General features: G+C 38.2%; 1 protein-coding gene across 1 annotated transcript; it reads right to left on the bottom strand.

The window, feature by feature from the left end:
• Positions 1-711: 711 nt before the first annotated feature.
• LOC145986391 (ADP-ribosylation factor-like protein 6-interacting protein 6) lies at positions 712-21517 on the bottom strand. Its single transcript, XM_083120344.1, has 3 exons — positions 21497-21517; positions 18183-18480; positions 712-6681 (listed from the first exon to the last, which is right to left on the bottom strand). Exons 2-3 carry the CDS (start codon positions 18404-18406, stop codon positions 6573-6575), a joined length of 333 nt encoding a protein of 110 aa, XP_082976470.1. The 5' UTR covers positions 18407-18480; positions 21497-21517; the 3' UTR covers positions 712-6572.
• Positions 21518-21871: the final 354 nt, after the last annotated feature.

Here is a 21871-nt window from a genome sequence, read left to right as displayed (position 1 = left end):
TAACCTCTGGAGTAACATGAAAGCCGATCTTAGGTTCAGTTTCCATTGCCTTATCCCATTTTTTGAAAAGTCTAACCCACCCTTCTTCCAAGTTGCCATCATCTCTGTTAAGTTTAGTACTCCTCCCTATACAAATATTCGCGCCTTCATAAACATTTCTACCTAATTTATTTTCCTCTTTCCTGATGACCTCTCTCTTTACGATTTTATGCCCACTTTTAATGATATCTTCAGATCTTTACGATTTTATGTCCACTTTTAATGATATGTATAAATATATAAATATATCCCTATCCTCAACCTAATCCTCTTTTAACACTTTTTAACGTGCACTATGTTCGGTGCTTAGGAAAATATTTACGAACCAGATGAAGTGGGCAGTAGAACCCAGAAACGTTGTTCCAAAAAAGCTTTTCTACTCACTCATGTAAGTAGTGTTAAATTTAACTTTATACAATTTAACGTTGTTTATTTAATGTAATAGTGAGTAATACGCACCAATCTACAATATGATATATAATCAATTTATCCACCTCATAACAAACCAACAGCAAAAATTTTATAAATTGTCTCTCAAATGTGCACACTCCTCCTCCTCCCAACAATTGTTCATGCATTTAAGACAAAATCCATTAAGAGAAGTCTTATTTCTCTTATGGTAATTTATGATGCGTTACAGAAAGCAATCATATTGCAATTTACAATGCCTTACAGAAAGCAATCATATTGCGAGTGAAGCGAACAAGAAATTTTTAATCCATTTTTTTGCAAACTGAAAACAATATTGATTTAATAGGGTGCAAATAATTTCACGAGGTGCCATGGCATTCTCTCTTTTACAACTTTTACCATTTAGATTGTTCGGTGACCGGGAACGACTCCCGCCGCTCCCTAGCTACGGCTCTGAACTTGACGAGACTAAGAAACGCAGGCCTTGTTAGAGAGAAAATTTTATGAAATTTATTTTTATTTCCTTAAAATTTGAAATCGAGAGGGATAATTGCACCTCTGCACCCTCTGCCATCAATGTTTGCCCTCTTGCCCTCCTTAGAATTGATTTCCATTCAGGTTGGGGGGGCAATGCCCCCTGTGGTTGCGCCATTGATATGCATACACAAATATAGTAACAATATGAAGTGTCTGTGTGATTCCAATGTATCCAAAAATTCTAATTTAATTTAATTAAACGGTTTATTTAAAAAAATTGAGATCCTTAGTTTACATTTGCCATTTCACATAGACTCGAAATACATCTACAAACACAAGTCACACAAATGTTATGGTATATATTCTAAGCTGCGAAAAATTGTTAATTTCGAACTCAAATCTACCTAATTATGTTCAAGAAATCTTATCTTGCAATAATCTTCCATCTGTCAGATTACTCTACAAAGGACAGTAACAAAGTAAACAGATCGAGAGAATTCTGTTTAATTTTTCACACATTATTTTCCTTCCTCGATAAAAATAAAAATTCAACTGTGAAAATTTCGCCTCAGGGCATTTATCAATATGTATAAATTCAATAGGATTTGGATTAATAAGAGTTGCAATTTTTCACGTCTACAGAGAAAAATTCAAGCAGAATTCACACATTATTCCTGGAGCCAATAATTCACGCAGAATTTCCAGTGAGTAGCCACCCTGAGGAATGATAGGCATTTCTCCTGCAGACGTGAAGGTGGATGCACAGAAGGGAAGAAAACAACAGAACATCGTGAAATGCCGGGCTCGTGCCATTAGAGAGGAGGGCAGCACGGCAGTTGGACGAGTATTGGACAGCTTGTGTCAGGAAGAAATGTGTGAATGATTAGGTACGAATGGGCAAATGGCTTGCCATCCACTGACATCCACAGGAACCTGGTTGCTGTGTACGATGACACTGTAATGTCTGTGCAGATAGTCAGAAGGTGGTGCAACATGTTCACAGAAGTCAGAGTAGGGATTTTTGATGAAGTTTGATCTGGTCCCTCAACTGGCTCCACTGATGGGAACATCGTGAAAGTGATGAACTGATCTGGGGGAACACCTAATGCAGGCAAAAATAGCACTGGCTGCTAAGAAAAAAAAAGGCATTTTCAAATGAAGTCCAGTAAGACGAGTGTTGCAAGTCCTGAGCCCAATTTTTTTTGCACACGGCTTCAAAAAGCTGGTGCAGCACTGGGACAAATGCCTCAATGTGCAAGGCGATTATGTTGAAAAGTAGTACAGGTATGTATTTATCTAGACATGTAGAGTTTGCATGTATATATCACCAAATAAAAATATTACAACATAGGGAAACTAATTTTTTGAATGACCCTTGTATATGGCCGAATGGGAAGTGTAAAGAGTATTGTTACGTTCATGTAGGACATTATAATAAAGTGTTAATATACAGTTAACACTTTGTTGTTACTCTAAAAACCAACATCTAAGACTTCTGCGCAAAAGTTTAACACTACATCAAGGGAATATTAGTAACATTGGTTCTATTCAATAGACTCTTACCCTTGCCAACGTAAAATGTCAGTTATTATTCTTTTGATATAAATAATATAAACAATTCATATACATTTATGAAGATATATAAATAAAATTTATATGTTAAATATCATATGCCTTAACACATCATAAATATACTCAAAATTTTACAATTATACGTTAATTTTCTTCTTGTTGTAACTACAAGCTGCACTTTGCAACCAATCCTAGAACATAACCCTGTACCAAATGAAAATAATTTCCAAAATCAAACACTAAGTTCAACTCATGTTCTAAACAATGTATACAAAAAATATTACTGCAATAGTGCACTAAAGGTAAATACTAGAGTTGAGCCGATACCGATGGCGATGTATTGGTATCGGCCGATATCGGTTCGAATTCATTTACTGATACCAGCTGATACTTTTCCGGCATTTTGGTCTTTCACAAGATCTGCAAAATGCCGCACGATACTTTTGCTGAGTCTAATATCCTCGAAATTGTGCAAAATTCAAACTTTATTTTTATTTTGTATCAAAAATTGCAAAACTTGCAAGAAAAATTTTGTGATTACATAATATCTATTTTAATATTCTGATGTAATTCTTGAATATTCTAAAGCAAATTTATTAGTTAATTGATGCATATAATTGGAGAAGAAAATTTACACACAAATATTGATCATTATTTTGAACAAATTTTATTTATTGACATTTTCAAGTATCAGTATAGGTGAGAATTGGTAAGAGTATCGGTATCGGTTCAAAGTGGTATCCGCTCAGCCTTAGTAAATACACAGGTATGCTATCTGTTCTTCAGGGTTCATATTTCATGTTTACACCCACAATCATTACCATTTCTATTCCATGTCAACACTTCCAAAACAAAAAGGTTCATATATTTTGCATGCTTACTGTTGGCATGGTCAACACTTCTTGCAGGACACTGAATCAAGATAGATTAGCAAATACATTTAAAAAAAGAGAGGGGAGGGGGGAGGAATGGAGTTGCACTCACAATGCGTAATAGGATATGGTACGTACATGGGTTGTAATCAGGTATGTACGGTTCATGCGGCTCCTATCTTAACAGCAAGTAGATATTCATATGATACTATTTTAGTGACCAGGCATACCTCTAAAATAGTGATATTTACAGATACTGTAGACCTAGAAGTTGCATTGTCACTCCTGGTGAAGTTGAAAGAAATTTAGGCTTGTAAAAATGAATTAGATCACTTATCAGTTTAAGTAACATGAGGTCACGATTCAGACTACTATTTACATGGGCCTGGTATGTACACATGAAGTTGATTACACAATTAAAGTAATCCACAGTTTAAAGTGGGATCCAAACTACTTTGTGCCTCTACCAGGTATCGAACTAGGGACTCCTTCATTACAAGGCAATCACGTTACCACTATGCCATTGGAGAGGTTTATAATATTCACATAATAAATTGTATGGTGTAATTGAAGAACTATATCTCATAATCACAAGAGTAACGTGGACATGTCCAAAATTTCTATTTCCTTAGATAACCATAATTTACCAACATTCCCACAGGCAGACAGTTGAATAAACCAAGATCATCTGTATCTAATCAAAATATATTTTGTTAAGTTTTTTCATGTACTAAATATTATCTTTGTTGCTCTAATTTTTGAAAAATTTGATGTAGGTCTGCTTTATGCTCAAGTATGCTAATCGAGACTGTAGCTCCTATGTGCTACAATTGCACAAACAGATGGATGGATGAATGGAGATAATTTATATCATAAGGGACTAGTAGTAGATAGGCCTTTCAGGTCATTGAATTTATTCTTTGTTGTCTAGTAGTTTTTGATTTATCAATAAGTCACACGATACGTATCAGCTTTTAACTTGTATGGACAGAAAACTGATGAAATATCAGACTACCATTTGATAATCTGATAATTCAAGTTTAGTTACTTCTGCCGGATGTACTTCTACTATAAATTATTTCCAGAACCTACTTTTCCATGTAATGTTCCACTTACTGACTTTATATGATCATAAAGTATGCAGAAATACATAACTTACTTAATATATGCCAGGTAATATGCTAAATATCGGTACGTATGTATTTTAATTAAATAATTCTGCACCTTATGTGATCAATACCAATCTTGCTAGTTTTGAAAATCTAATTCTAGATGAGAAGAACTTTACATATATGGTTATAAACTGAAAAAAGAGGGTTATCACTCTTCTACAGGATTTGTTTCCTTCTTCACCTAAATAATTTGGCAGCCCTTCCTTAATTTAGCAAAATGAATGTGAGAAATTAAAATAGGAAAAAAGTATGATGCCCACTGAATTTTATAATTCCAACAAAAGAAAAGGACAAGAAGAATATATATGAAGCAGAAATGTAAACATTTTGCGTGCAACATGGCCAATAACTTGAACGAACATGTTTATACACTGTAACAGAAAATCCACAACATAATGAGAGACTCTTAAAACATGTTTATGCAATTGTTTGAACTAAACCAATTCTAACAGATCCTTCCTACTTGTAAAGCTGCAGATATTCAGATACATTTTTCTCCTAAGGCACACAATTAACTGACAGGCACGGGCACTCCATTAAGTGTGCCAACAGGGTGTAATATACCACTGGCAAGTCAGGTAGGGCTTTACAAAAATACTTCATTCTTTCTCATAGGCCACATGAACTTTGCACCAAAAAATTAAATATAATAAAAATACACATTTCACTCTTGCGGGGCTCTCTCTTTTCAACATAGAAAATGTATGGTTTTCCAAATAAATTAAAGATCAGAATATCTAATTCTCATACTGTTAGAAGAACATCTCACTGCTCACCACCAATAAAAGTTTTATATTATGTTGCTGCATTAACACTTGTTACAACAAAATACTATTAAGAGTAAGTCCTTGAAAATATTTATTCAGATTTTAAACTCATTCCTTGTTCTTAAGATGGCTTCCAGCAATTATTGGAGTACTACAGTTAGAAGTGTGTCCCCCTCCCCCTTTAAACAAGGATCACATTTAAAATTCAAAAGGTAAAATATAATAAATGATAATATTTCATAGTTATGGGTAGCTGCAAAACATGCCCAAAATCTTATTTTGGACACATCAGGAAAAAAGAAGAATTTATTCAAGTCTGTATCTGTATGCATGTGTAGTGTTTTCCACTTTTGAAAATCTGGTTGCTCTATTTGTATGAAAGCAAATCTGCATCTCTCAACCACTTTCCAATATCTGTTCCGAGCAGCATACATGCAGTTTCACTAACACGTACAATCACAAAAATTTGAACACAACAGCATGTGTCATGAAATACTGATGTTCAATAATACTGAAGAGCAAAGAACGTCCCATTATTGAATTCTGAGTCCCATTTACTTTCCTGTGGTAATAAAAATAAGGCAGGGGGAAGGGGGAGGTGTGAAAATAATTTAATGTCACATTAAATTTACTATAATTGATTGCAAAATCAAAACAATCATGAGGCACATGTGTCAATCATATCGAACTTGGAAGCATGCATTGATATAAGGTAGAACCACATGAAATAGAAGAAATGAATTGCATATGTACATATGTAGTCAGTCTTTGTACTATTATTACTACTGTAAAAAGATAAATACATATATCTTATGGAAGAACTATACAGCAAGTTTCAAAAAACCAACCTCCAAAAAGTTACTACTGAAAAAATGGAGCTACCTACTTAGTCATTCATTTCCTAATTCAACTTTGCTAAGATGCTTACAAACACAGAGGCATTAGGATTACCAGCTTCAAATTTCAATGCTTCACATACGCAACCTAATAATTATACGGCTTCTTTGCCGAGTTCATGTACAATTATGACAATACTTGCATTTTTAACTGGGTTTAAAATTATGATACTAATAATACATGTTTGACAGTTATTGGGTAATTGGTAACTTTCATAAAACTTTGGCATGCATGCAAAAAAAAATATTGGTAACCACCATATCTGTAATTTCAGCCTTTAAATATTTAGCCTCCGAGAGCATTAAAATATCATAAAAAAATAATTCCACACTGAAGTATAAAATTAAGCCATGTGGATGCGGCTCTCATACAAAAGACAGTGAACTCCAGTCTATCATCAGAAGAATGAATACCAAAAACCCATTCACCAATGCCAGTACATACCCTGAGTGGAAACGATGGCCTGACCGGGACCTAAAAAATAAAAACAGCAGTAAAGCAACTACCACTGCTATTCTAATAAATACATGCAACCATGTATCTCATATAAACAAGAACTGTTGGATTAAAAATTAACCAGTAGACCTACATAAAAATGAGTTACATCAAAATTTAGCTTATTCAAATCTACATTAATCCATGGCAACGAATATTTTTCAAGTATGCCTTCAATTCTTTTATCGCCATGAGAACAAAAACAAATGGTGCTTTTTTTCTTTCCAAATGTCTGCTCTCTTTAAAATTCTATAAATAAAAAAAATGTGTGGTCCAATCATGGTGCAGGCAGAAAGATTTTAAATAATATTCTTAATTCTCAGATTTTTTTATCAGCAATTTTTTTTTTTTTTAAATACGATCTTTGTCTTGTTTTGAAACTTTTCACAGCTGTTTTTAAAACCATTGCCAGTGTAAACTTGGACTGTGAAACTTATTTTATACAAATTAATAATCAATGAAGTAGCAAAGTGTGTTGAACGTAGTAAAACCGTATGTGTTGTTCGCTACCCAACTCATAGTGACAGCCTGCACATTGCTCTTGAGTCAGGTAGTGACAAAGATTAATGCAGAATTGAATAATTTCAATTTTTAATTTCAGTCCAAACTCGAGTATCTATAACTTTTAATACCACAATAGAAACCTGAACTTTTTGGTGTTATTTTGCCTTAAAACTTAAGTTTTTCAAAAAGCAACCAATATTAAAATGATAAAACATTTCCAATCCATACATACAGGGTGGTGCAAAATTCCGTTTACAACGCTTGGGAGGTGATTCGACAAGTAAAAACAAGGAAAAAATGCCATGTGAAAAAATGTCGAAATCGGCACCGTTTTCGAGTGACAGGCGTGCGAAAATCGCCTCACACCATGTTTATAGCACAATAACTCAAGAAGGAAGAAAGATATCAATGTCTGAATAAAATAATACAAACAAAATCGTACCTGACGAATACAATGGTGCAGCAATTGAGGCCCAGTGTAAATTGCGCAAGGGGACTCTCAAAGAAAGTGGGGAATCCCCTGATGGAAAATACAGGAAATTTACTACTATTTTCTACATAATGTTGAGATCGGAATGTAGGCAGTAAAAAATTACGACGTATGTCCACATGTCCAACTACTGCTGGGACACCGTCCCACACTCGGGAAATAGGAAAATAACTGCAAATTTCCTGTTGTACACGGTTCACATTGCGGTACGAAGAAGAAAAGAAACCAATTTGTCGCATGTCCCACTACTGCTGGGACACAATTCCAAATGGAAAAAAGACGAGAAAACACCAAAAAAACGTTTTCAATCCCTTAATGTTGACACACTACTTTGCAGTACAAAAAACAAAAGTTAAACAATGGCCACATGTCGTCAGGCTGTACATACTACAAGAGAGCTCCAGAAAGAAAGTGGGTAATCCTCGAAGGAATGAAGAAGGAGAATGGCGAGAAAACGCACACAATGGCATGTAACATTTCCGGACACAGCACATCTTGAAGGGATTCCACTGAGAAGCGCACAACCTCCGCACATGCAGATCGATGGTATGAAGTACAGCGATCTCCAGCATCTTCACTCGCACCTTTCACTAAAGGACACTATGCTATGCTGTTAGGGGCTCACAAAGACCGGTATACTCAGAGACTTTGTTGAAAAAGTCCGCCATTGACTTGAAGACAAAGATGACATCGGCGAAGCACTGATTGTCTGGTAAGCGAAAATACCTTTGGCCTGTCAACAATTGTCCCAGCAGCGGCACTTACACGAGCAACGAGATCCTCAGCACTTTCCACATGGGTTCCATACACGAGCCTTTTCATTTCTCCCCACACAGAGAAATCCAGTGGTGTGAGGTCGGGGGAACGAGGTCCACCCTTGCCAATCCAACGATCGCCGTAAATATCGTTGAGTAAGGCCCTGGCTCCCCGGTCGAATTGTGCGGGGGCGCCGCGGGGTGAAACCAGATACGTTGTCTACCTGCCAGTGGCACGTTTACCAAAAGTTCAGGTAATACGTCATGTAGAAACACCCGATTATTCCCAACACACAAAGTAGAGGGCAAAATGTACGGGCCTATCAAGTGGTCACCTACTAAGCCACACCACACATTCACTGCGAACCTATGTTGATGATGGCGCACAATGATTGCATTCGGATTGTCCATATCCCAGACGTGGCTGTTGTGGCTATTGAACATGCCGTCTCTGGTGAACATTGCGTCATCGGTCCACAAAACTCTTGTTGGGAAATCTGGAATGGCAAGAGTTTGTTGCACGTACCATTGGCAGAAATCCATGCGTAGGGGAAAGTCCGTGGGCAGTATGTAGTGCACCTTATGCAATTGGTATGGGTGCAATCCCTCCTCCTGAATAACGCGGAACATATTGCTATGGTGGGATTGTTGCGTACGAGCAATGACACGTGTGCTGGTGTCAGGACGGTCTCGTATCGCGTCCAACACGTCCTCTTCAAATTGCACAGTGCGCACAGTGCGGGGTCTTCCACAATCCCACCTACGGGGTAGTAGAGATCCAGTTTCACGCAGTCGAGCATCAAGTCTTTGAAAGAGTGCATGTGATGGTAACCGCCTATTGGGAAAACGTTCGTGATACGAACGCCATGCTTCATATTCCTTGGAGCAATTCAACCACACACACATGCCAGACTAAACCCTACGCTGCAACACACAGAACAGACAGGAAGAACAACGGTCGACTACACTCTCTACGTAGTATCCACCAACACTAATACGTAACAGGTGACCTACACTCCCACAGCGCCTCTAGTGGGGCTTTCTGTATCAATTAGCTGAAATCAATCTCAGCGTAATCTGACGGCATAGCGTCATTTTCGGGTGAATTTCCTATTTCCCGAGTGTGGGACGGTGTCCCAGCAGTAGTAGGACATGTGGACATACGTCGTAATTTTTTACTGCCTACATTCCGATCTCAACATTATGTAGAAAATAGTAGTAAATTTCCTGTATTTTCCATCAGGGGATTCCCCACTTTCTTTGAGAGTCCCCTTGCGCAATTTACACTGGGCCTCAATTGCTGCACCATTGTATTCGTCAGGTACGATTTTGTTTGTATTATTTTATTCCGACATTGATATCTTTCTTCCTTCTTGAGTTATTGTGCTATAAACATGGTGTGAGGCGATTTTCGCACGCCTGTCACTCGAAAACGGTGCCGATTTCGACATTTTTTCACATGGCATTTTTTCCTTGTTTTTACTTGTCGAATCACCTCCCAAGCGTTGTAAACGGAATTTTGCACCGCCCTGTAGTTTTCTCCTTGCTACAGAACTTGAGTAACAGCTTCCAAACTTAACTGACATTATAGTAATAGCTTGCAAATTAAATAAAAAAAGAGACATGGTAGGTAAGTCGTTAGGGCATCTGACTACAATGCGAGACATCCAGGTTCGATCCCCAGCAGGGGAAAACCGGGATCTTTCCACCTGTTCAAGCGGCTCTGTTGCGCACCCACAAACATATAACTTGTGTTCCTGGAAGAAACTCTGTAGGATAAAGGCAGCTAGGGGCATGGTGCTGATCACACCACCCCCAAACTTCGGCTGTCATCAGGAAAGCGTGGGGCCCTAACCCCACACCTCCTATATGCCTTCATGGCATGGTGCAAAGAACAGGGGAGCATTTTAATTTTCACTTGCAAATTCAAACAGCCAAACTACTTTTAAAAGAATCTATGTTCTACATAGAAATGTAAAAATCAGTGTTTTGACCCTTCATTAAAGAATTAATGGTCATGTAAAAAGAATCGTTTATATTATATCCACAAGCACACATACATTGTGAAACATCAAATGAAACACACAAAGCAATGGTTCAACCCTTGGCTGTATATAAGAGGAAAGTTTAATGAGTCTAAACCCTCCTGCCCCCTTCTCCCATTGGTTTAGCAAAACATTTTGCACTGGTTAAACCACTACATCTGTTGAAAAGGTTATGAAAGTTATCGCAATTTTAGAAGTGAAACTGGGATTTCATTTTTACAAACATATTATCTGGCATCAAACATAACACATCTTTTTATTTTACACAAAGCTAATATTTTTATCAAGATATGACATGTTTTCATACTGTACAACACGTTTTCATTTTGTACTTTTAAAAAAAGGCAAGATTAATGCAATGCAAACAAAGGTGATGTGGTACCATAATGTGGTGAATTGCGCAACAGGAAACGCAGAAAACATGGTCTCCAAACTGTAGAATTTAATTTTTTTGGCAGTTACTGAAAGCCAATGCCTAAGAAATGCTTCCATAACTAGGCTACACTGTTTGTACCTTTACAATTACTATTAGGTTAGGAAAAAATGATAAAAAGAATATATTATCTTAATTGTACTGGAAATATCTGTTATCATAGTAATATATGCAGATCAAAATGCAATACTGAAAACAACAAAAATCACAAATTGCAGTCACAAACATGAAATATACTGCCAATTACACTGCACAACACGAAATTTGTTCTTTAGATGAAAATGTGTGATTCTAATGTATTTGCAGATTCGTTTCCATGTATCACGGGTCATTTAGCCAAAAACACAAAATTTGAAAGTTACATAAGAAACGTATGGGACAATAGCCAAAAGTGTGTTTCTCCTGTGTTACAAAGAACGAATGCTCAAAATTATACATTGGTATGACAGGATAAGATGTATGCAAGAAGGTTACATGAAATACTGTTGCTTCCTCCGTGAGTGGGACAGTCGGGACAGATAATCATTATGTCCGTAAACACTAGCCCCCACGACAGGCATCAAGAACATATTACGAGATCCAATTGACAAGCCCCAAAATGTGGGATGCGGCACCGAGGAAGAAGCTTTACGTGATTAAGCCCACCATAGGTGCATGGCGTCCCTCCCTTTCTCTCTAGTCAAGAAGAAGTTCTTATTCGACTCTGTATTGGACACAGCCTCCTAACCCATGGTCACTTGCTGCAAGGGTTGGACCCTCCATGCACTGTATATGTAATGTTTTAAGTATTCTACATATTTTAGTTCAATTATCCGATTTTGCTTTCCTCTGGCAGACTTCTAATCTCGCCAGCTGTTTCTCATCCCTGTTGGGAGATGATGACAGTGTTTTATCAAATGATTATAGCTTTAGCTGGTCTGTGAGGAAGCTTTTAGTTAATTCGACTTTCTAATGTATTGTTTTTGTCTTGTCTACAACCTTGCACTTTTTACAACACTTGTTATACGAGGGTGAATCAAATATGAAGGAGCCTTGATTGGCTAAGCGTTGGAATGGGTAGCAGGGTGTGATTGGGCATGTGCGGCCGGTAGGTGGGGCTGTCGTGAGTCAGGAACCAGAACAGCTGGCGTGTCCCATGCTTCGTTTAGTAGCTCTCACAATGAGTGAGCCGAGTGTGCCCGTGTCTGTTGCACAACGCATAATCATCAAGTTCCTCACCCAGGAAAACGTCAACCGGCCAAAATTTACCGGACACTGCAGGCCCAGTTTGGGAATGGTACCCTCTCGTGGGCAAGAGTGAAGGTGTGGTGTAAGGAATTCCAGCAAGGCCGTGAACGTGTTGCAAATGAAGTGCACCGCCGTCGTCCTCGCACCAGTGTGACGAATGACAACATGGCTCGTGTTCGTAAGCTTGTCGAACAGGATCGCCGAGTCACTGTGAAGCAAATTGCGGCAGAACTTGTTGTGAGCTATGGAAGTGTCCAATCAATCATCACAAAGCACTTGGGCTTCCGCAAAATCACAGCTCGGTGGGTTCCCAAGCTGCTGAATGTTGCTCAAAAAGATGACAAGAGTTTGCATTGCTCGCCAGCTTCACACTCGTTTTGACGTGGAAGGGGAAGAGTTTTTGCATCGCATCGTTACCTGTGACGAGACATGGGTGCATCATTACACCCCAGCATCCAAGCGTGCCAGCATGGAGTGGAGGAGGAAAGGCGAAGGAAACCCTGTGAAGGCCAAAGTTCGGTTGTCTGCGGGGAAGGTGTTGGCCACGGTGTTTTGGGACTGGAGGGGGATCCTACTGGTGGATTTCTTACACAAACGTCAGACCATCAACTCACCCTACTACTGCGGCCTCCTGGATCAAGTTAAGGTGCAGTATCGATGCAAACGACGAGGCTGTCCCATCCGCCAGGTCTTGTTCCTCCACAACAATGCCAGACCCCATACAGCAGGTGTTACGCGGCAGAAACTGGTGGAAATGCACTGGGAACCGCTTCTGCATCCACCGTACAGCCCAGACCTTTCACCATGCGATTCTCACCTGTTCGGACCCCTCACAGAAGCACTTGGGGGCGAGCGATTTGCGACCAACGATCAGGTGGAAACCTTTGTGCGCAACTGGTTGGCTAACCGCCCAGCTTCATTCTACGAGAACAGCATCAAGAACGTACCACAACGTTGGGAAAAATGTATCACTAAGGGTGGAGACTATGTAGCAAAATAGGATGTAGCAATGTCTCTGTTTCCTTCAATAAATTTTGTTTTTCGCACAAGGCTCGTTCATATTTGATTCACCCTCGTAACATTTTAAGTAAGAATCTTAGATAAGGGGATATTTCCCTGCATATATTGAAGTATACAAAATGGCCACATGTGCCGATGCAATCAATCAATGACAATGTCTTTCTACCCTATTACACATCAAGCTTGGTTGGATGAAAATCTTGATCAAAGCACTAGGCCGAGAAGGCCAAGCTTTTAGGTACCTCTTGGTCGAAATCCTCACGATTAAGTGAGGCAAAGGTTATGGAAGGTGTGTTTATTAACACACAAATTAGAACCGTTCTTCATGATGGTGTGTTTGATTCTACACTTTCTGACCCAGCATCGCAGGAATTCAAGATGGTGTGCTCTAATTTCCTGGGTAATTTGAAAGCACAAAATTATGAAGCCATTGTTAGTGGCATGGTGCACTGATTTCATGTCATGGGGTGCCACATGTTACTCAAATTACACTTTCTGGACTCAAGCATGCACTTTTCCCAGAAAAACCTGGGAGGAGTCAGTGATGATGTTGGGAAAGGTTTCACCAAGATATTGCTGTGTTTGAAAACTGCTTCAGAAGACGTTGGAACGGCCGTATGCTTGCTGACTGTTGTTGGTCTATCATCAGGGAGACCCCTACAGATATGTACAAGCGTAAATGATCCCAACGTCACGTTCGTAGGTGAAAATGTCTTCAAATTTGTTGTGCAGTGTTATTTATAAAAACGGACAAATTACTGAGAAAGATGAAAAATTCATATTTTGGGAAATGAGAGAAGTAGTAATAAATAATTACAGAGAAACTTAGTAGTCACACTTTCCGCGAAGCTGTTTTTTAGCTTTTCCTATTAATTTTGGTGGCCACTGCAACCATCCTTGTTCCGTTGTTGCATGGCACATTTTTGTTGCTTTTCCTCAATTGCCACTACTTGCACTGTGTTGCCTATCTGCCTGTGTCCATGTTGTCTGCTGTTCAGTGGTGTTATTTACTGCAGTAGGGGAATCCATGGATGGTGTGCTTGTTCACTATCCTTGATTTTTGGTGTATACGAGTGTGTGTCCTTTGTCTTTGACATGTACTCTTTATATTTTATGGCTGTTGTACTTGATTAGTTTTTAAAGTCCGGTGGTAGGTTGGGTTTTCTTTTGCATCTGTTAGGTGCTGTTGTATTCTCTCATTGCTTGATCTGATGGATCTGCTGATGTAATGAGCTCAACAAACACAAACGATACTGATACTTCCTCCACCCCCTACAACCCAGGTGTCTATGATGCAGTGTGTGAATGCAAGGCCCATTTAATATTATCCACCAATCAACCAATGAGAGAATTCAACAGCACGTAACAGATGGAAAAAAAAGTGCAATCTACCACCGGACTTGCACAACATATCAAATACGAAAGCTATAAAATTTTAAAAGTATACCAAACACAAGGTGCATACTCTTGTAGACACCAAAATCAAGGAAATGCATGTAATCAAGCCCTTCCGACCTGAAATGAGCATCGATAGTGGACAACACCACCACACGTGGATTCCCCTACTGTAGCAATTAACACCGGTGAATGACAGGTAACATGGGCACAGGCAGATAGGTGACAACAGCGCACCTAGTGGCAATTGAGGAACAAAAAGAACAAACGTACCACGCAACAACTTGCAATGAGGATGGTGGCAGCGGCGACCAAAATTCATAGGACAAACTAAAAAACAGCTTCGCAGAAAACATGAGTACAAAGTTTCTATGTAATTAAGATGAAAAAACTTGACATTTACGGATGTTACTAGCAATTTCTTTTCCCCTGCCAGTACATATATAATTTCTCCCAGTGGCAGCAATTGGGTTCCAAAACTGGAGGGGACAGGTTCCAAGACTTGAGGGGGGGGGGGGCAAAGGCAGTATATTGTCCTTTGTATATAAGATTTAGCATAGTGAGGGGGCAAAAGTGGCAAAAAGTTGGGGAGCAATTGCACCCCCTCGCCTCCCCTAATCGCCGTCACTGATTTATCCACTTAAAGCCCTTTTCTGCCAACACTGGTGTCTATGTGGTTCACATTTTTCATCCAAGATATGAACATATTTCACCTTTCATAAATAAGAATATTCTGAATATGTACTGTAGGCGACTATGCATGCACATTGTCTTACATATGAAATTAATAAATCTAGCAAGTCACTCTATTTGGCAGATATGTTGATCCGTCACACCAGTATGCACAACCACTACCCAAGAACCAATTTTAAATTCAATCTTCCACACTGCAACACACCAGCATATTACTCCTCCTTTTCATACATGGCTCTTCCTACAAGCATGTCAAATATATATATAAAATAGAATCTTTCCAAATTGAAGTAACAAATTTTTTTCTAGTAGAGAAGATACCATCACATAACTTGAATGCTTATGTTATGGTTTTTATTTAGATATTCTACACACCTACCCCCTGGTTGAGTTGGTTTTAAGTCCACTTTATGCACAGTAAGTCTAACTGGAACTGGACCTACAGTTTTAAAGTGGGATACAAACCACCATGTGCCTCCACCGGGTATTCTCTTTCACAAAAGGTAATGCAGGATACTATCCTATGTTTATTATTACAGAAATTAAGTCTTAAACCATTATTAAGCAACAATGTAAAGACTTGTGCCAAAAGGTAACAGTTCCACATTTTTCATGAGTTATTCAAAGTTTCATAGGTGAAAGACGAAGTATTTCACAATACTGGAAAGGTTGTGAAATTAAATTTAAAGCTTTCTGAAAGTAATTAGCACTGTTTGCAGTTCCAAAAAGTCTTACTTATCAGCAAAAAGATGAAAAAGGCACATAACCCAAATATCCCTGCTTCCCATTGACAAGACATTCCATTTCTGACACGAGGTTCGAGAGAGTGTCATGCTTCAAACCAGCGCCAACATGATGAAATGTTGAAAGCATTTAAGGAAATTGTTGTAATGCTAAGAGCCCTAAACCTGGCCTGCTAACTTAATCACAAATGCATTTAGAGACATTATTTGAATACTATGAACCTAAACCCAACCTGCCTAACCCCTCACACCACACGTGACCTTGATGACAAAAGGCAGTCCATAACCAAAACGACAGTAAACAAATGGCTGGTTACAAGAGAAGAATCATAAAGGAATATACAGAAGTACAAAACCATTCTAGGTATAAATTTACAGTACCGCAAGTACCTCCTATTGCTTTGAAATTACGCATACTCACTAATTTCGGCCTCGTAATCAAGAATCTGCAGTTAAAAATTGGCGGTCACTTCCAGAAATTGCAAAACTACATGCACATATTAACGCTATGATTGTCGATACACTATTATGGTAGCCATGTTTGATGATGTGAACAAGTGAGGTTCGCTATTTGAGAAAATGGCATCTTGCATAAGGTGGAAAAAATGTTTGCCCCACAAACCATTCACGGTAAGGTTAGGTTAGGCAAGCATAGTAAAAATTAAGGGTCATCATAAACATAGTTTTGAAACGCTAATCATTGCAAACAATAGTTGTTTTCTTCATAAATCAAGGGTGTTTACTCCGTTCACTTATTTTGCAATTTCTAGATGTGACCGCCAAATTTCAACTGCAGATTCGTGATTAGGAGGCCAAAATTAGTGAGTATGCCGAATTTCAAACAAATTGGAGAAACTTCTGGTATTGTAAATTCGCTTCCCATTCTCAAGCAAACATGCACAAACCATTAACAAAATGCCTGTATACAATGATGAAATCTATGGACCGTAGTCATTTTGTTATATTTCTGTTTCATGTGTGCCAGATTGATGGAATCATTATTAATTTTGCCACCAGAGGTCAACAGAATCGGTTACGCAATGACGTAATAAGGAAGCCTCAGTGCGACATCGCAGCATATTTTGGATTCTGACACAAGGAGAGGAAGTTGTTTTTCTCAAGGTAGACGCTTTGTGAAGGTGTCCGAGGAACCATGATATGGAGGAGAAGGATAAGTACTTTCCGTAATGTTTTAAGTTCCGATCTTGCACGCACGCACTCAATTATATTTTGATCATGATCTTTCCCTTCTATACTACGTGAAAAAGTTACTTGACAATCAAAAGACAAATTTAGTTCATTATTAATTAGTTAAACGAATGGCCTAAGTGATAAGACAATATTTTTCTTTCAGCAAGTTTATCGTTGAACAAACTTTATATATGTACTCTAATCATGCTTGCACATTATGTAAATAAACTCGCGCATAATCTGGTACAGTGTTGTATCTGTACATTCGAATAGCATAGCTGCACCATAGCCACTAAGTAGACCTTTAAGGTGGAAATCTTCCACTGCCTGCTTACTTCAAGGTTTGTATGCATTAAACAAACAAGTTTAACGTGCATAAATCGAAATTAAACAATCGGAACTTGGGCCATGTAAAAATCGGAAATTTCAAGGTGGTCCGGTAAACTGAAGATTTTCACATGTATGATGAAGAAGTTCTTCACAGTGATTGATTGATTGATTGATTTGCTTTCATTTACTTCGCTTCTTGTGCCACTTATGGCTAATTTGCGAAGATGGGGATGAGTGATGATATGATGAATGGACACTCACAAACATCCATGCCCAGGCTAGAATTCAAACCCGGGACCCCTGATTCTTCACAGTGAAAAATGACTCTAAAACGGTATCTCAAGTACTTTTGTTTCCCAAAAAAAGAAAGGGGATTTTCAACTCTACTGTCCACAATTAAATCCGAAAGAAAAATAAACAAATAGATATAAAATCACAGCATGAATAAAAAATGTCAAGACAAGTCCTAATATAACAGAAATACCCCTTTCATAGCAGGCCTAAGAAAACACATTATAGTGTGCATAGTGTAATGATAAACGTATAGTTATGTGTATGCTACTGAAAAAGAAACAATGTTTTCATAACATACAATTTTCTGTTGAGAATGAAATATCCCATTTTAAAGAGAAAGCAAATGCAACTTTCACTCACCGTAACTTGGAAGGTGAAAATGGTGTTGGAGGTTGTACACCTGGTATACTGCTGTCAATGTAGACCATCATCCAAGTAAACCAAGTCATTCCTGAACCTGCCAGCAGGGGAATCAAAAACCAACTGAATTCTTGTATCTTAAGTGATGTTTCATTGTACACAAAATATAAATTTTCATTCACAGCCTCCAAGGTCATAGATTTAGGACTTGTAAAGTTCCCCATGATATACTGCCTATTCAAGTTTGGAAAACTGAAGAAGCTTCTGGTATTTACGAAGAAATTTGCAATGGCATCTCCTAAAAGAGATATAAATATACACAAAAATTACAACATAAAAGCACTACAGTTCATTAATTTATAATCATTTCATTAAATGTTGCCAATTGGCCGAACACCTCTCACTTGTTTATTTCGTCACTTTTTGCATTTGTACTTACCTATTGTGCATTGCGAAACATTCTTTAAGGTGAAATATTGCTTTTCTGACATTTTGTGACGAAAATAATGTCAATAATAGCCCCACGAACAATACACGGATAGCCCCACAACCATTCACTATATCCCCAAAACCATTTATAAATAGCCCCACGAACCATTCATAAATAGCCCCACAAACCATTCACGGCAAGGTTAGGTTAGGCAAACATAGTAATATCGTGAAAAACGCATGATTTACCGCTCCAGCAGATTCTACGATTGACAGAAAATGGTAACAGTTTCATACATCGGAGACACATTTCTTCAATTTTACGCAAGAAACTACGGTAACACTTTACTATACCGGAGACGGAATTCTTCAAATTTACAGGAGAAAGTACGGTAAGAATTTACAATATAGAGAAAGTCTCCAATTTCGTTAATTTTCGGTATACTAACTAATTTTGGCCTCCTAATCACGAATCTGTTGTAAAAAACCGGGGGTCACGTCTGGAAATTGTACATTTTGATGAAAAATTGTTTGTTAGCGCCAAAAACCATCCACGGGTAGCCCCACAAACCATTGACGTTAGCCCCAAAAAACATCCACGGGTAGCCCCACAAACCATTGACGTTAGCCCCAAATACCATCCGCGGGTAGCCCCACGAACCATTCACACGAGGAGGTTAGGTTAGGCCTGTTAGGTTAGGTTCTATTAGCACTCATTTCACCCCTAAATTCATCGAAAAAATAGGGATCATACTAGAATTGAACATCATAAATCATTTTCTTGTAAAACAACGGCGTGGTTAGACATAATGACAGGAGATTACATTTTTGTTCGTAAAACTACGCATATACACCTATATATAAAAAAAAATTAATCGGCTTTTTTTCAAATTTTCAGAAGTGACCCCCAGTTTTTTTCAACAGATTCGTGATTAGGAGGTCAAAATTAGTTAGTATACCGAAAATTAACAAAATTGGAGACTTTCTCTATATTGTAAATTCGCTCCGAAAGTACTTACGCAAATCATTTTTGTAGCGTTGTTGATGTTCGGGAAATAGTTTTGATCCATTTTAATGCGAATGCATGTGGTTTTCTATGAAAATCTATTTCCGATGCGGTATTGCTGCTGCCGCCATTTGCTTTCTGCATGAGAGCACAATATGCTCTCGTATTGTTCGTATATGCTAAATTGAACGAAAGGAGTGCTAATGGAACCTAACCTAACCTAGTTGGCATACCTAGTCCCAGTGATGGTTCGTGGGGCTATCGTGAATTTTTGGGCTAACCTCAATGGTTTTTGGGGCTACCCGTGGATGGTTTGTGGGAAATAAGGAACAACAGTAAGTACTCGTTAATGTAAGAAATATACATTATTTTCGTTAGAAATTCATTATTTCACCTAAAGAAATGTTCCGCAATACAGAATAGTACATTAGCAATGTAAAAAATTGTGAAATAAATCATTGATAGGTGTCTCCGGTATAGTAAAGTAGTACCGAAACTACTTATGGAAATGAGTTTCTCCAAGGTTTACAACGTTTGTCGGAGTATTTTCTTTCATCGTGGAATATATTTGACCGGGAAATTATGTATTTTTGAAGAGAAACCTCTCACCGACGCACAATTGCCATTGCTTTCATTTGCTTGCCCTAAGACAACCTGATGCTGCATACGTTTGATGACGTAAGCCCCTGTCAGTGTTTCAAACCCAATTTTTTTTACTATGCTTGCCTAACGTAACCAAACCTAACCTAACCTTATCGGAAATGGTTCGTGGGGCTATCGGTCAGTTACCGTGCATAATGGTTTGTGGGGCTATCCATCAGCTACCCGTGTATAATGTATAATTTGCACCGGTGATGAACACAATAGCAGCTACCCAGGCTATCCATCAGCTTCCCATGTATAATGTATAATTTCCACGGGTTACGAACACAATAGTAGGTATTTTTCGGTGAGGAAGGTTGAAACACTGCATAGCCACAACGTGAGTCAAGATGTGCCCGCCATATTGTGTGTTCCGGAAGCGAAGAAAGAAATAAAAAAAAGCACTCAGAATGAGAAAAAATGAGTTTGTTTTCGTGTAAAAAGACGAACTTCCACAACGCTACAGAAAATGATTTCCGTAAGTACTTTCTCCTGTAAATTTGAAGAAACCAGTCACCCCTATACTATAAGTAATGTTACCATATCCGATTTTAATGTGTCTCCGATCTATGAAACTGGTACCCAGCAAATATCTCCACGAAGTATCGAAATGCTAGAAAAACTCATTCCAGTAAGTACTTTCTTGTTTAAAAATGAAGAAATCCGTTCGGCCGATAGGCAACTTTTACCATCATTTCAATTGTTATATTTGTGCAAACAAGAAGCTCATAGTAAATTAAATATTTATAAATTTAAAAATGACATATTCAACACCTCATTCCGACCCCTACATTCATTTAACCACAAAAGTAATCATGTTAATCCTTGGTAATATCACAAGAGACACTGAGGCTCTTCTGCAGTAAAATCATACCTTACTCTATGGTAAAATACTCTAATGTCATAAAAATAAATACGTATGTACATGTTTCAAACACACAAAATACAAGAAATATGAAACCTCTACACCTATTACATAGATGATACTAACTATTCGAAAATGCCACTTTGAAGCAAACGAGTGAAAGTGAAAAATACAACAGCAGCAAAACACCGATACTTCTTGAACACTTCGGTTTCGAGTCTTCCAAATACCGAGAGCGTTCATCAGTAAATTTCATTGTTCGTCTTACTCGAGCTACTTCCGGCCTTATTTTTTGGAACATGTTCACAAATTATTTTATCTTGGACACTTTCACAAATAAATGAACACACCCACTACCACCTACGCGCCTACCATCGTTTCCTTTTACGTGCTTTGAAGCACTTTGAAGTTTGAATACGTTGCGTCACTTACATAATACGAGCGTCGCTTTTTTTTTGCCTTGAGACATGCCAGCTTGGGTCGGGACGGGAAATTTAAAAAAATGGCAATGTTTGGCAACAAAAATGTTCAGTGAAAATCTAGTGGTGTCTGGTGTGCTGGCACAGGCGTACGCACGGGGGGCAAGAGGGGCCAGTTAACCTCCTAAAACAGTCACCTAGATTTTGGTGTAAAGAAATCTTATCACCGTTATTACACAATATTGTACTTTTTTAAAAATTAAGTATTTTCAAGCCGACGAAAGTTCCAAGCAGCTACGGAGGGAGAGAAAGGCGCATTATTTCCTAT

Source organism: Lepisma saccharinum, chromosome 4 (assembly GCF_977018435.1).
Source record: "Lepisma saccharinum chromosome 4, izLepSacc3.1, whole genome shotgun sequence".
Taxonomy (NCBI): domain Eukaryota; kingdom Metazoa; phylum Arthropoda; class Insecta; order Zygentoma; family Lepismatidae; genus Lepisma; species Lepisma saccharinum.
Note: the sequence above shows the minus strand (reverse complement) of the source record. Positions and strands in the feature narration are given on the sequence as shown.